Genomic DNA, 17,101 nt, shown 5'->3' with positions numbered 1-17,101 from the left:
TGTCGTTCGCAGAATCGTTCGGGCTGCGCTGTTTCGCGTGTAAACTTATTCGTGTTCTCTCTCTCTCTCTTTCCCTCTCTCCCCCTACTCGTAATTTCCTTCATCCCAGTAAACACACTACTCTCTCTCTCTCTCCCCCCCCCTCCCCTCCTCGCCTTCTCTTTCTCCTTTCCATCGTTCATCTTTCTGTCGAAACGCGTTCGCGAGAAGACGGATATACAACGTCCCGTCATCCGAAGCTTCGTCGATCGCTGGCCGAACCACGATTCGTTAGAAAGGGAAAACCAGTCTGTGATACTAAGCAGTACTAAGCAATATATTTGCATATATATATATATAAATTTAGAGGTGTAAATTAGCAGTGTAAAAAGATGCGCGCGCTGCCGCGTATACGTGTGTGTGTGTAGGCGTGCGATCTCGGAGAGTGATCGCGCGCGTTCCGTGGCGTGTGCGAGCGCGCGCGCGCGCGCAGTGTGTGTGTGTGTGTGTGTGTGTGACGCGCGGCCGTGCGGACATTTTTGCGTGTGGCGCTGTGTGTGGGTGTGTTATACGGTGCCACCGCTCTCGTGTATGGTGTACGAGAGCGTAGAGAGATCGCATCTCGAGGCAGATAGCGAATCGCACAGGAGAGACACGGGAACACCGGTATCCGCGCAGGACACTCCATCCAGGACCCCTTCCAGCGGTCGACGAAGGACCGACGTTGATCGACGACGCGATGTCCGTCGAGTCTGTGACAAGTGACAAGCAGCAGCCACCGCCACCGCTACCGCCGACGGTGACGATCACCCCGACGATAACAACAACAACGGCGACAACGGCGTCGACCGCGACGACGCCACCGATAACGACGACGACGACGACGACGACGGCGGTAACGGCGGCTGCGACGGCGGCCACGAAGAAGGAAGAAGGTATGAGTCGAGATTGATCGACAATTTATTTTCTTTCTCCGTTCCGGCATCTCCTCTCGTTTCAGAGGCGATGCTGGAAATCCAAAGATACACGGCAGATAACCTCGCTCGTTTGTGATAAGTCTAGTCTCTTTCTTTCTCTCGTCTGACTTTGCCAATAGAACTGCATTCTAAAACGTTATCCTCTTCGAAGATCATTTTACTCTTAGAAAATATATAATACATGTATAATGTGTACTTGTTCTTTTTAGTTGAACATTTCTTTCATCTTTCCCCTTATTCTTTTATGTTAGAGGAGGGAAAAAAGAGATAAATTGTGTGTGAGAAATTTAGTTAAAAAAAAAAACAGACTTTGTGTAAAATATTTTCTCTGGAGGAGAAATGTAGCCTAGATTGACTGTGATCTTGGTTTAATTTTTTATCTTGTTCTAGTTCTAAGAATTAGACAAAGGATAAAGAGTAAGTTAAATCGAAATTAAAATTAATCTATATATATATATTGATGGAAATGGACATATTTCTTTCTCTCGTTAGTCAATCAATTGGTCTGTTTCCTGTTCCTGCAGTAGAACTCTCTTTCACGCTTTTGACAAATACATTTCGAACAGATATCTACTTATCTTGCTTTTTTAAGTTCCAAAACACTAGTCACAGAAAACAGACTTAATATTTGTTAAATGGTTCTTGATGTTGAAAATGGTGAAAAAGAAGAAAATTCAAACATAATAAAATGTTGATTCCTGTGAGGTAGAAATCAACGTGAATTTGAAGGAATACATTTTTGTGCTTCTATGTTCACTCGCTTGCTGAAATATTGCTGCAGAAGACTAAAATTACTTACTTTAATCTACAAAGCGATCTATTTTCAAACTGCTCGATTCCTTTTAGGATACAACCAATATAAATGTTTTATTTTTGTTATTCATTGAACAACAAAGGATAGAATGACACTTATGTCGATTGTGTTTCCTAAAAGGAAAGCAGCCCATGTAAATATAGACTAATTTACGGAGAGAGATTACTCTATGCAAGTTAAAACTGAATCAACACACACAAGTCTCAGCTTGTTTTATTTTACTAAATCCTTAATTTTTTCTTCGTTTGTTTTTTTAAATTTATTTTTAAGATGTATGTAAATGGGGATTGTCTTTCTTCGCCTTTGTTTAACATGTTTATCTTCTAGGACTTGTGGCATTATTATTGGATTTTTCATCATTTATGTTCTTCTGCTCAGCCTATTTATCCATCCTCAGTAAATACTTTATTGAATTATCAGAATTTCACCATTTTTTTCTTTAAGGTACCACAGAGGATGTAAGGCAAAGAAGATATAAATAAATTCCTAGATTAAATAAAGAATATTTTTTCACGTGTATTTTAATATCTAATAGGATGCATTATTTTATGAGATCTGATTACACTGTGTCTATTTGTGCGAATTTATGTATATTTCTTGTTATAGGATAATCATAATTTTTGAAAATTTCCCTAACAAGAATCAGTTACATTTAAATCAGTCCTGTGTGGCCAATCACACGCTCCCTTATCTAGGATTTTCTCAGGAAGGCTTTGATTGGTCTGTAACAGAGCTATCTTGTCTGAGGACGATTCGAGTTCAGTCTGTATTTCGATACTTACAGGACGGTTTACATATATTGCTTCTATACCAAGTTGTGCGAGTGTACTTAGAACAGGATACGTAGAAAACTGATAACATATAAAGTCAAATATATAATTATTTCAATAACGGAAATATGCGATTCTAAAACTTCATATATTCAAAAAGTCGGACACTTAACAGTTTTCCTCTTTGCGAAGAAACACGAGAAAAACAGGAATTTGTTTTCCCAAGCTGCTTTGCTTTAAACGCGAGTGTACTTAGAATCGTTTCATCAAGAAAAAAGGGAAAGAAAGATAAGATTCCAATATGTTAGATCTTGCTGGAGGTTTTTTTTTTATTAATTCTTGAAGAACGGAATTTTTAGAGACAAACCGTTTGTGTGCGTGTGTGGGGAATAATCTCACTTTCTAATGACTTACGGAACAACGTATTCGTGACGGAACTTTATCTTGGGAATTTATTGACCCTCATTTGCCCTTCACCTGTTTGTTTACATTTGCCGGAGACAGTCGTTGCGCGAGGAAACCTCACGAACAGTTAGATAGGATAGAACAGATAAAGGCTTTCTCGCAGTTGGCTTATTCGAGGTAAAACGAACGTAATTATACAATGAGACTCGTCGCCGTCGAACGATTTATCGGTTCGAATTGGTATCGCCGACCGCGGAAACGACCGCTAGTCGGCCCGACTGGGTCACCTTTCTTGGATATCCTGGTTATGCAAACCAGATCTTGCCGTTGGTTCCGAAAAAACAAATCTGTCAATTCTCTAAAGCGAGTGACCTTCCGTAAGTACAACCGCGTTGCGCCAGTTTTTCTCTGATCGCATTTATAAGAGTGTGCAGTTAGAATTCTCGGTAGATCGTCATTATTACACTTTTATGAGATTTGCAGCTCAATGAAGCTGCCCGAGCCATATTTTTCTCATATTGCAATTACTTTATATTGTTTTTTTTTTTTTAATTTTATTTTACAGGAGATGAAGCCATTATTTCAATGTCGGTGGCTGGTGAGGTGACTGACGCTTCAATCGTGGAAGTAGGCCGTTCTAGACCACAGTTTCAATATTCTCGGGTAAATATTACTTTGGAAGTGTTGAAATTTTTCAAAATAATATGCCAAAAATAAAAATAAATCAGCTTTTTATCGTGGAAGATGAATTTTCAGTTATAACTGCAAAGAGCATCTGTGGTACAACAATGTCTGTTTTCCTGCTGAATTGCTTCCGTTTTAGTAAATTACTAGAATTGCATCACACACAGAATGCAGAATTTCTAGTAATTTATCAAATGTAAATAATCCAGCAAGAAAAGCTTCATGTACTGCTGGTTTAAGACACCATGTGTGTGCGTGCGTGTGTGCGTGAGAGAGAGAGAGAGAGACAGAGTGAGTGAGTGAGTGAGTGAATGAAAGAAATATTCATTTCCTATGATAAAAAGTTCAACTATTAATTTTTACCCTGTATGTGAGTGCATATCATGTGCGTGAGTGTGTCATATATTTTATATTTTGTTTTTTTTTTTTCCAGGAGGATCTGATGTTGATAAAAAATTTGCGATTATCTAGACGTAGGCCTACATTCCTAGATATCGCTTATAACAAGTAAGTTATGAATGTTTGGAGTTATCGAGATATCGATATTTATCTTGTTAATTCTGGTAATTGTTACTTTATTCCTTTTGCAGCTCAAGAGGTGTTTGGGATCCTGAACGTTGGCATTCAGATAGAAAGCGTAGCGATACACCCCCGAAAGAAGAAAGAACTGGACGTGGTGATCAAATCACTGAGAATCATAGCAAGCGACGTAATAATGGCGATCCACGAGACCGAATACGTAAAGAGCAAGACGGCATTGTTTTAAGTCCCCAACGGAGAAGTTTTAATTCGGGATGTTTTGTTAACGTAAATCAGCCTCCAAACCGGCGTCCGGAGAGTCCGATTGGCAAACCGGAAGTACGCAGTCATTTCACAATCAGTTTCTTTTTTATCATGCGTTTCTATCCATCTTCATATTTATATCGCTTTGTATTCTGTTTATAAACATAATTACGAAATACTTTACAGGTCAGTCATCGTGAACCTGTTCGTCGAATCGGTAGCGGCAGGATTTTGACACGGGATATATGGGACTTTAGAGCGGAAAATGAAAAAATCGATTCTGACCGTGCAGATTATGGTTTTAGATCAAGCACGGCTGCTGGTGGCTCTCTGCGTGATCGTGATAACAGAGATAATCGTGACGGGAAAGAACGGGACAGAGATCGTGATATGCGGGAAAGGGAACGCGATCGCGACAATCTGCGTGAGCGAGACGAGAGGTTTGAGCGGAGATCATTCGGCCGAGATTATGGAGATCGTGGCGAGAGAGAGCGCGATCGTGGCGACAGAGGAGTGGAACGAAATGAACGAAATAATCACCAAATGGAACGTGATAAGGATCGCGGACGCGAAAAGAGATTCAGTAACGATCGTCGACGAACTTACAGTGACAATCGCGATTCGGACGAACCAGAATGGTTCAGCTCGGGACCTACGTCGCAGCATGATACAATTGAGCTCAGAGGCTTTGAGGATATTCCGGAGGAAAAGGTAGTGAGCAGTGGTAATACCAAAAGTAAGAAACAAACTGCCGCACAAAAGAAACGGGGCAAGAGAAATGCCACAGAGAAAGAAGACAAATCGAATGAGAACTCGGCGGGCCCTAAAGGACGCAGCACACCAAATGTCATGGATCAACCTATAAATGCTGTACCGGCGCCACATTCTCCAATTACTGAACAAACTGAGCAATCTATCATTCAGAATAAAGAGAATGACGTCAGTGAGAGTACCGAGCCGACTTCCGAATCGGGTGAGAACTCTGGCGCAAATCAGAATCAAGAGGGCTCGCATCCAGATTTTAATCTCGATGAGTTCCTGAAATCTGATACGTTTCCTGGCGTCTCTGGATTATTGACAGTAAGTCATATAATATTTGTATCTCGAACATTCGAAATTATTTCGCTTCTGTATGTCAAACAATTTATTTCTTTTTTTATTTAGAATGGAGTTGGGTCGAATAGTGGTACTGGTTCGCGATTCAGCCAATGGTTTAAAAGAGAAAGTCCAGTTCAGCAGGTGGATAGTCGTAGAACTTCCATACAAGATGAATTGCTGAACAATTTATTGAATGACATCACCGAGCCAAATATTCAAATACCATCGGTAACGGAATCCAACACCTATTTCGCACCAATTTCTCCGGCCAACACGACGAATAATGCTAACACAACTACAAATGGCGTCAAGTTACTCGAAATGTTACATCGCGGTAATAAACCGAATCAAAATGGACAGGGTGACGCGAGTAATACTATACCTATGATGAAGAATTGTTCTATCAAAGATTTGGGTAAGATAGACATCATTTAGATAAATATCGTCATCGAATAAACAGATTATAGTGATACATGATAGGTATACATTTTTTTTCTAGAAGTTGGTGGCAAAGTTGTCCATAGTTTGGAAGAATTGGAAGCACGTATGCGAGGTGGTGCTCCTCCACCTGCGACTTCGACTGATGCACTCCGTGTAAATAAGACTGAAGATCTCTCCGCTTTTAAGAAACTGGTAAGGCAAATTAATACGATAATTTAACTTTATTCACAAAATGTTTTAACATAATTCTCATTTAGCTTGCTCAAGTGACTGGAGGACAAGCTGTGCCTGCAGCTAACGGACCTATCACCCATAAACAACCTGTAACATTAATGCAAGTAAGTTATATTTAATTTTTTTTTTTGCTAGTTAATTGACGCATATAATTTACATCTCTTTCATTCTTTGTTTCTCAGTTACTTAATTCACAATTGAAAACCCAACAATCATCGATGCCACATCAGCAACCGCCTGCAGAATCAATTCATACTACAACATTTAATCACGTCGGTCCCCTTGGTCCTACTCAACATCCCCATCAGGTTCAGATGCAACATGAGAATTTAATGAAAGTTTTGCAAATACAGGTATCACACATATATCATTCTTTGTTTAGTGATTAATGCAATTAATTTTGACAAATAAATATGTAATATCAACAGCAGCAACAACAACAACAACAACAACAACATCATCAGCAGCAGCAGCAGCAGCAACAAAAGCAGCAGCAACAACAACAACGACATTCTGATATGCTATCGATGATGATGGGTAATCAGCGGATGTTAGGTGTCAGTCCAGTGCCGGCGGAGATGCAAATGATGATAAATAATGTCCCATCGAGTCAAGAGCTTTTGCAACGACCGGAAGCTCAAGCAATTATTCAAGGTTTACAACAAGGGGAGATCACTAGGCAACATCTAATACAACAGTTGAATGTCAGTTATTTATGATTATTTGTAATAACTTACACATACGTGTGCGTGTGTGCTATAGGTATAGTAAAAAAAAAATCTTTAATTATATGAATTGTATCTTTGACAGAATCCTGCAATGCAGCATCGTCACCGAGAAGTACTGGCGAACATTTTAAAAATGTATGGTGGTACCACACCTCGTACGATAAGTCCGCATCCTCATTCTGCTGCTCCTATCCCTCAAGAGCACATTCTACAACAAATGCTATATCAGCAACAACAGCAGAGAATTCCATCTCCTATGAATAACGGTAAGAAATTTTACATTCTAATAATCCTTAAATCTTTGTTTCATCATCTAAAGGCTAATTAAAAATCCTGAAACTTGAATCTTTATTAAATTGAACGATTTTCTATTATATACGGAATGCAGCTTATTGTCCACCTCCGATAATATCACCAAATTTAACAACTAATCCTAGTACTTTAACAGTGCAACATCCAGGTAATATAATAAATACATTAAGCTCTGTATTTTGTAATTTTTTATTGTATATTATAATTTTTTATCTTTTATATACATAAATATTTTTATTTACATGAGAAAAATGCTACATAATAATAATAGTATAATACTTATACTAATTTTTAATAATAATATATTAATATAATTGATTAAGTAATTTTTTAAATTTAAATTATGTATTATTATATTACGATTATTGAAATTGAAAAAAATATTTATAAAATTTAATATTATAAATTATTGTTGTAGCAGTGATACCGCATAGAGTACCATCGCCAAGGGAGATTGTTATGCATACTCAGTCTATAATGCAAAGTGCTTTAATCAAGAAGAAGTTGGAGGAGCAGCGTGAGAATTTCCGTAAGCGACAGGATCAACAACAGCAGCAGCAACAACAGCAAGTTCAGCAGCAGCGCACATCGAGTCCCGTTAATTCACCAGCTAAGCAAACAGCGAGTCCGCTCGCTTTCACTCCAACCTCCGTTTTACGCAAAATGACTGCTGATAAGGAACCTGACGGTGTGAATCAATTCTGCCAAGTAGAAACGACCTCTTCTATTATTCATGCAATTAATGGAAATATTAATTCTCGCATGTCTCAAAATAATCATTCAATACATACCGCGGCTTCTATTAATCTCACTAAATTTTCTAATTCTGTCAATCAGGTGCAAAATGAGACACTTAAAATGATTTTTATGCATTCTGCTATAGCTAATCATCTAAATAACAATACCACTTTTGATGCGGAAGAATCGGCATTAAAGACCAAATATTTGTGCGCATTACAGCAAAAAAAAGATACAGAAAATAATTCAAAAATTAACACAACGAAGGAAAATGTTTTCCTTGATGTTAATGAAAATGCAAACGACGATACAAAAACAATAAAATCTGATGTAGTAGATGATAACGATACCAACAATAATGGTTGTGGTTCGCTTGATGAGACGCTAAAAAAATCGTCTGAATTAGAAATGTTGGTAGACGAAAATAAAGTGACCGCATCTACATCATCAGACGAGATAAAGAACGTTGATTTGCAAAATGTTACTTTACTCACAACCAGTGAAGATGTCTAATTGTGCTGTTACGTCGATGAGGAGTTTGATAAAGTGCACATTAATATTTCATAAAATAGCAAATTCTTAATTGTTGTTTAAAGTTATATTTTTCTTTTTATTTTTGCGTTATAATGAAAAGCAGCTGTTTTGTTTCTTCGTTTAATGTCCGCGGCGTGGTTTAAAAGGTTTAATATGACATATTTTGAAATATGATTTTTATTTTATATGTAATTAAAAAATGCACTTTATGAAGTAAACTCTTCATTTCTTAACATAGATTTATTACATTTTGGAATAGAATGTTAAAATAGTTTTTTTTATAATAAAAAGCTTTATTGATCCTATCTCATCTGCTTTAACTTTTCTTTTTTTACACTCGCTCACACTTTCTCCTATTGTTGCATCTTTTTATCAATATATATATATATAGTGAATTTACTATTTTCATTTTCTTAATTGCCATATTTCTGCTTAATCTTTATGCTTGCCAAAATTGCATGCGCTATTATAGAAAATAAATGTAATACAAATAAATGTTTAACAACAGTTGTATTAATCATTGTTCTTATGAAATTATTACAATTGCAATTAATAATATTGCATTTACAATACAGTTTTCACAATATAATACTATATTCTCTCACACAAAGTATAATTTTGTGTAATTATAATATATAAAAAGATGATTATGAGATAATTGATAGAAATTAGTAGAAAAATGGTAGAATGGAGAACTTCAATGAATAATATTTAATAAAAATTTAATTAATTTACGAGGTGTGTATGTATATATATTTATTTGTGCGTGCGCGCGCGCGCGCGCGCGTGTGTGTGTAAATTTTATTAAAAAATAACACAAATTTAAGCATTTAACTTTGATAAAATTATTAATTGTTTATACTGCTAGACGTTACATTTTTTTTAAAAAAAGGAAAACATTAACATTAAGAAAGCATTAACATTTGTATTTATATCAAATGTTCAATTATAAAATCAAGAAGTTTATCATTATAAAATTGTATATCTGTATGTAGGAAGCAGCAATGAGCCACCCAAACTGTCTACGCAAACACAGGCTTCTCAGATGCAACAAATGCAATCAGCTGCAGTTCAATTACTTGCACAGGGAGCTCTGTCTCGACATACTGCATTGCGATCGCAACCCATTCAATCGACATGGTCGAATCCATCTCTTAAACAACATCCAGGTTAGTATTTCTTTAAATATTTTATAAAAATATTGTAGAGAATTTTTTTTATTTATTTTCGTAAGTATCGTCCAAACAGTTTTTTTATGATCAGCAATATGGTGTACCTGTTAACTACTTTTAATGTTGCATTTCTAATTTCAGGCCGACCTATAGTTAAAGGTAATAATAGCAATACTAACAGCAATCAGTTCCAATATAATACGGGAAATGCAGAATTTCAACAACAACATAGAACAGTGCCGAATGTTTACGGCAATCCAGCACGATCTAAGCACACAATGGCAACTTCGTTACCGCATCATAATGCTCCACAATATAATATAGCGCAGAACTCGATTATGAATCAGAGATCAAATCCTATGAATACCCAGATGAAGACACAGCAAGTCCCAACGCATCTCGCTAATATGCAACAGCCACCACCGCACGGAACTGTTAACATGCAACAACCATCACAGAGGACTATAAATACGCCTATGCAACTTGTCATGAGCCAAAACTACAATTCTAATCGCACAGGTAATGATTTGATGAAATATACTAACTACGAATGTTTTGAAATAATTTTTAACAAATCGAACGATCTCCAACTTCTACTTATCAACATCAATATTTACTAAAATTCCCTCTTTATCCTATTTACATTAATTTTCAGGTGTTTTTTCCTTTCCAAATCAAATTGTATGCAATGGTGTTCAGAAATCGGAAAAATAAACTATTCTCTCAGCTCTCCTACATTTAATTTTATCATGACATCATTTATCCTCCTTTGGATTAAACTAAGTAAACAATTATTAACTACATTGAAATGCTTTACGCTAGAAAATAATGCTATAGTTGTAAAATATGTAAATAAAATCGGCAGATTATTCTCGTTTCTTGTAATTAATTTGCATATATCTAAATAGCGATAATATTTGCCTTGGTTTTTTTAAAACGATATTTTATTACAATACTGAATTATATGTGCAGATGGACAAACTATGCGATCGCAGCAGTTGAACATGGCGGTCGGTCGTCAACCTTCACCAGGCCTCGGATTTGTGGGTAGTAACGGAGGTGATCTTTCACCAACATCTAATCAACTTGCGCGATGGTTCAGTCCAGAGCTTCTCGCACAAGCTCGGGCTGGCAAGCTTCCAGAGCTTGCACAAACGAACGTCTTGTCATTAGAAGAGCTCGAGAGACTTCAACATGCATCAACTATAGTGCATAACTAAAGTGCATAACACCTGATTCAAATTACGTTTCAGTTTTACAAGCACGAAATTACACTGGTAACGCTACTACTGAGCGGAGAATAGGTATTCTTTGTATATTCTCCTTTATGTTCGAAGCACTTGTGTAATATCTACACGGAAGTTGCTGAATACACGTCGTTAAATTGGTGCTCGCCTACATAGGTCTTTTTATCAAGTCTTCGTATCGACAAAAGGTTTATCGAAGTATTGCCATGTGTTTCGATTAGGAATAGAGTCAATTAATCAGTTAAATGATATTTATTTTTCAAAAGATCTTTCTTTTATCAAAAAAGGTTCTTGATATCGTTTGTGAAGCCATTTTTCCAAGTTTCGCGGAATGTTATTTAGAAACTACAAATGTACAGAATAGTATATGATATAGAACGAAGCGTTAGGAGGAGGAAATGAATACAGCTTTCTACAAAAACGACGTATCATTTATAAGACTGAAAAAAGTGAAAATTTTTTTTGTTGATTATGTGACAAGCTGTTAGAGCTTCAGTGCGTACTTTCTAAATGACATCATCGATAAGATCTATTTGCCTAAGATAGAACTGCAAGTTTCTTATGTACTCTATGCTTTGTTATTTAACAAGAATGAAAATTATCTGGTGACTTGAGCAAGTAATTTCAATATGTTTTTATTCAGAACATATCTGTTCTAATCTTTTTTTTCCTCGTTAGTTATAGATATCACACGAGGCTATACAATATATTGTGATTATATTTTACTACTTCATAAGTACTAACTATTGCACGATTACGTTATTCCTTAAATTTGGAACAAAGTAAAATGATGTTTTTATTACTGTCAGCACAAGCATAAAAATATAGTCTACAATACTATGTGTGCGTGCATGCGTGTGTGTATGCGTGTGTCAAATACAAAAATGTATTGTTGTTGCCAACGACAGCAATAAGAAGTAGATAATCGATACATTTAATGTGGTATTATTTATGAAGTACATCGCGCTTGCTTATTTATAATGGGACTTGCAAAAACCCTTAGGCAAATAATACGCAAACTCCTCAAACTTTTGAATTGCAAGCTCTAGCATCTGATTACAATTACTTACACAGAGAGTGGTGGTGTATTTAATATTCTATTCGTATTTCTGCAAACAATGCGATCTTATTAACACGAAAAGCGTACGAAATAAAATGAGTATGTGACATCACAAGTCAAACATAAAAATAAATATATAATATATACTTCTCGTGTGTAGAAGAGCGCATGAGAGTGCAAAGTTATTGTCATGGTCGAAAGTGTGATATATAGAACGAACTTTCTTAATAAAGAAACTCGGAAGATATATAGAAAAGTCGTTCACAGAACATTAATTAAAGAAAATGAGAACATTCCACCAGTTAATAAAGGATCATATTTTTTGAACGAAATAATTTTGAAAATATTGATCGACATTAATATTGTTGCTATGTCATGCATTTGCTTTTCATTTAATTATTCATTTCAAAATTATAATTTCTACACGAAAAGAGGATATGTATGTATATCGGACCAGTTTTAAAACGATGACTTCTGTTATAAGTTTATCTCATCTTACATTTTGGAAGAAAATAATATTTTTTACTGTTTAACTATGCATTAGAGTCTCATGTGCAAATAATTGCATTTTTTTTTTTTTGTACGTTAAGAATGCAATGAATTATAAACTCTTCATACTTTTAATTATAGCTTGAGAACCAAAATAATTTACGTAAAAAACAAGTATTTGCATAAAAAACAAAACAAAACATTAGAATTTTATATCAAAATGTATTTATCTTTATTTTTTATTGCTTAACATTTACATAAATGAGTTACCTAGTCTAACTTTTAAATATTGATTACATTGATAGTTTACTTTAGTGCATATGATTGCATACATATACAATTGTATGGGGATTTATATAGGAATACGAAGTAAATTCATATATTTTAAATCTCAGACGAAAAACACAAACTTAATTTTTGTATTTATTTTGTGCTTGCGCGCAAGCACACACACACAAATAAAATTATAAACTCAGGTTGCGTAAAACATGCAATTACGAAAAACGTCCTAATAGTAGACTATATATGTAGATATATCGTAAATATTATTTGCATCAGTGGTACATTAATTCGCATTTACACGTTTACTTTTGCTATTAGATCTGGCTCTCTCTCTCTCTCTCTCTCTCTCTCTCTCTCTCTCTCTCTCCCAAAGTTAATCAACACATACGTAAAACGGGACGCTTTTGGTAACTAGCCGATCTCTCTCTGAATACTTTATTTATATAAACACAAGAGACAAGTAAGTCTTTTTTGTACGTTTGTTATCTGATACATTCTCTGATGATGAGAAATTATTCTTTATAATATGACAGTATTTTATAAAAGATACAACTCATCTTTAAAACACACACATATAAATTCTATTTCTAACACTTATTTCACAATGGACTAGATTCTTAACCGATACATTAATATGTAAATTATCTACATATATCAATTAGATATACACTACTCGCATTAATTAAAGCATCACCTCTCACACCTTCGAAAAATTGGTAAACTTTAAATGAGTGTAACTTCTACAAAAATAGTCAAAATGAGACTTTCAAACAAGTATTTTGTAGTTTGAAATCTCTACTTTCGAAGTTTTATAATTTAAATTTCAATATGACTGATACTTTACGGAGTTATACGGACACAAATGGATATCCGTCAAATCTAAAAATTTTTTACAAACTTTACAAAGGTCTATGGCATGAGATAAAAATTACACGAAAATGCGGTTTGCAGCATTGGAAAGAGTGAATCTTTACCTTTAATTTGCTTTTTTATTTAACGTTTTATTTAACGATTTTTTTTCACCGAGTTATTCAACATTGAATTAAAAATGGTCCCTTTGACGTATAACTCCGTAAAGTATCAGTCATATTAAAATTTCAATTATAAGCTTCGAAAGTAGAGATTTCAAGCTACAAAATGCTTTTTTGAAAGTCTCATTTTTACTATTTTTGTAGAAGTTACACTCATTTAAAGTTTATCAATTTTTCGAAGGTGTGAGAGGTGATGCTTTAATTAATGCGAGTAGTGTATATAAATATATTTAATATAATGAAATATATATATATGAGATATGTATAGTGGAACACGCATATTTTATATATATACATTATAATAAAAAAAAATTCAAAAATGCAAAAAAACTGCTCATGAGACTCTAACGTTATGTTAAATATACTTATCGCGTTCATATGATCGAGGGAGTTATATGGTACAAACTTGTATGCTTACAACGAGAGCGAGCAAGCGAGCGAACGAGCATTTTCGTTTATCGAGCATTTTCTCATCTAGCGAATGTATCAAAGACTATCTTTCAGACTCTATATCTTGGATTGATTTATCACCGTAAGTTTACTTCAAGCGTCCATGAGTATACAAAGTGCATTAGAATGAAGGGTAAAAAGAATTTAAAAATTATTCAACCATGATATCTACATGCAAGTATCTGCGAAAGAAGAGAGATTAGAATTTCCGATTGCTATGCTAATGTTATTTTGCTGTACGTGAAAAAAGGAAGCGAGAGGTATCGAATGTATAGACATAAAAGCAGTAAACGTGTATTATGTGTAAAAATTGGTTTCTTAATATGTTTGCTGTCCATCACGCGCTACATTCAGTTGATGTGAGCAAGCCGATCGAGCTTTGAATGTAAAACTGTATAGTTGTGTAGGCATTACGTGAAGATATTGTTTTATATTGTTCAGTGTTTGAGTTTGTATTTTTTAAATTTGATTTTTTTTTTGCAGATTGTAAATAACTTTAATGAAATTAGCTTCGAGAGGTGATGTTCTTTCAGATGGGCAGCGTATGTGTCGATAGAGAAGCACGATACAAAATGGAGCAAACAGTTTTTAACGAGGAATTCTTAACGTTGTCGTTAGATGTTCCAACACTAGAACGATCGAGACCGTCTTGTATCGATTTTGAATGATATGACTGCGATTCAAAATCGCTACGTTACGGCTTTCACTGAATTGTGTTTTACATAATCTGGTCTAATTTGCAATTTTATTTTATTATTTAAAAAATATTTCATATTTTATTTTTAAAAATTATATTCGAACGATAAAGAAAAGATTGGAAAAGTTGATCGTCCTAGCGTAACAAAACGTAGAGACTCGTGTGAATCCGCGTTTCTTCGACGAATATAATGTTTGTCGGCTTGGTGGTAGCGATTTCTATTCTTTCGAGACGAAGTATTATTACGTTTTCAGCAGCGTATCGTATATATACATTTAGCTTCGCGTTTCTTGGATGACGACGAAGCTTGTTTACCAATATTTGGTGGAAGAACAGAAGCAGAGAAATTGTACGAGATGCGTAAAGGAACATTCAACATTCGATCTTTTTATAAGACACAATTGCAGTGATTACACTTCTACTTTCATTAAATGAAACGTATTTGCGAATGAGACACTTGTCGGATCACATTTGCGGACATAAAAATTGTTCCGTAACTCGAAAACACGTTTTTGTAAATAAATCGATTCCCGAGCAAGCGCTAAAAGTACATTTAGTCTATGCATTATGGGTCGATGACTTGTAAATAAAGTTACTGAATATTATATTACGTGAAGTCGAGAAAGAAATGTCACAAATAAATATAAGGAATTGCAATTATTATCCTCGTCACGCCATTCGAAATAACTCGATATCATTTGTACAATATATATTTGGTTGTAAGATTAAGTGATTTACAAACTTGATTTATTTATGATTTAATTAGAGGTCTGTTACTTGCACTTTTTGTATTCAATATCTTCACTTTCTCTTTTCAATGCCCGATTTATTTCTCTCGTATTTATTACAGGCAACGTAAACAGATATTAAACCTAAAATGTTTTAAAAATAGTCTAATATCTGCCAGATGTTTCTTTAAAATTGTAAAGCAATTCAATTATGCATGATAATTTCAGGCTCTATGCATAATGGAGAAAATCTTAGGAAAGGAAATAAATATTAAATATATTACAACAATTATATATTAGACCAAGTATAAACGGTCAACGTCAAGCTAAATCTTCAGTGCGCGCTGAATTCAATTTTTAGTCTTGAAAATTGAATTCAGCGCGCACTGAAGATTGGTTGTAATCGTAAGGTCTCGCAAATCGATCAATGGTCGCGTTCAGCAGACTCAACAGTTTTACAACAGGGGTGCGTTCAGAAATTACACTCAGATACTCTTGGGTGCATTTTTGATATAATATACGTAACGTAAACTATAGCCTAGAATTACCTAGATGTAATTTCTGAACGCAGCCCTGTTTTATGATTCTTTACTGAGGTAGGACTATTCCTTTAGATCTAAAATTATAATCCAATCAGCGAAACGAATCATAAAACGGTTGCAAAAGTGTTGAGTCTGCTAAACGCAGCCAATGGGTACATTCAACGGATTCAATAGTTGAGTGAGCGCTCAATGTTATTGGTGCAATCTTCTAGATCTAAAATTCTGATTGGATGATCTAAAAGAATACTCCAATAACAACGAGCGCTCATTCAACTGTTGAATCCGCTGAACGCGCCCAATTATAATCAAAATTATGATCCGTTTTTAATTGTTCGACTGTCATTGGCCGATTTGTTTACTCGATCTTCACGAGAGAGAGAGAGAGAGAGAGAGAGAGATCTAAAGTCTCGTCTGCAATAGTCGCATAGGCCATGATGTAATAGTGACCCTCCAATAAGAGTCTGGCCACCTTCTCCCCGGTTTGTGATTGGTCCGACATTTATCATCCATTCCCGCAAATTTCTTTAAATTTATAAATTGTAAAAATTAATAAATTCGTAAAAATTAAAGTAGAATCAATTACAATTTTTATTTTTATTATTATTTAACTTATATTAACATTATTAAATATTTTCTATAAAAACTTTTATGTAAAAAAAACGTTGCAATATGTCTTTCATAAAATAAAAACAACAATTAAGTAAGTATTATAAATATATTGAAAATATAAAAATTAATATATTAAGAATATATAAAATTTATAAAAATATTACAAGATTAAGAAACTTTAATAAAAATTAAATTTAAATACAAATAATACAATTAATGCTTTAAAATTCTTAACAAAAAATACTTAGGTAGCACCAATAGGGAATAAATAAAGTAGTATATTTATGCAGAAAAAAA

The 17,101-nt window shown here is 34.6% G+C and overlaps 1 protein-coding gene across 1 annotated transcript; it reads left to right on the top strand.

The window, feature by feature from the left end:
* The first annotated feature begins 718 nt into the window (after positions 1 to 718).
* Positions 719 to 11,023, top strand: LOC108779966 (mastermind-like protein 3). The gene is made up of 16 exons (XM_018547541.1): positions 719 to 914; positions 3,511 to 3,608; positions 4,063 to 4,136; positions 4,220 to 4,487; positions 4,599 to 5,492; positions 5,577 to 5,925; positions 6,010 to 6,143; positions 6,209 to 6,289; positions 6,368 to 6,538; positions 6,614 to 6,889; positions 6,996 to 7,179; positions 7,302 to 7,373; positions 7,644 to 7,913; positions 9,493 to 9,666; positions 9,811 to 10,188; positions 10,642 to 11,023. The coding sequence occupies exons 1-16, from the start codon at positions 719 to 721 to the stop codon at positions 10,887 to 10,889; spliced, it is 3,867 nt and encodes a 1,288-aa protein (XP_018403043.1). The 3' UTR covers positions 10,890 to 11,023.
* The last annotated feature ends 6,078 nt before the right edge of the window (positions 11,024 to 17,101 follow it).

This window comes from Cyphomyrmex costatus, unplaced genomic scaffold, assembly GCF_001594065.2.
Source record: "Cyphomyrmex costatus isolate MS0001 unplaced genomic scaffold, Ccosl1.0 scaffold652, whole genome shotgun sequence".
Taxonomy (NCBI): Eukaryota; Metazoa; Arthropoda; class Insecta; order Hymenoptera; family Formicidae; genus Cyphomyrmex; species Cyphomyrmex costatus.
The sequence above is the reverse complement of the archived record's forward strand: the minus strand, read 5'-3'. Positions and strand labels throughout refer to the sequence as shown.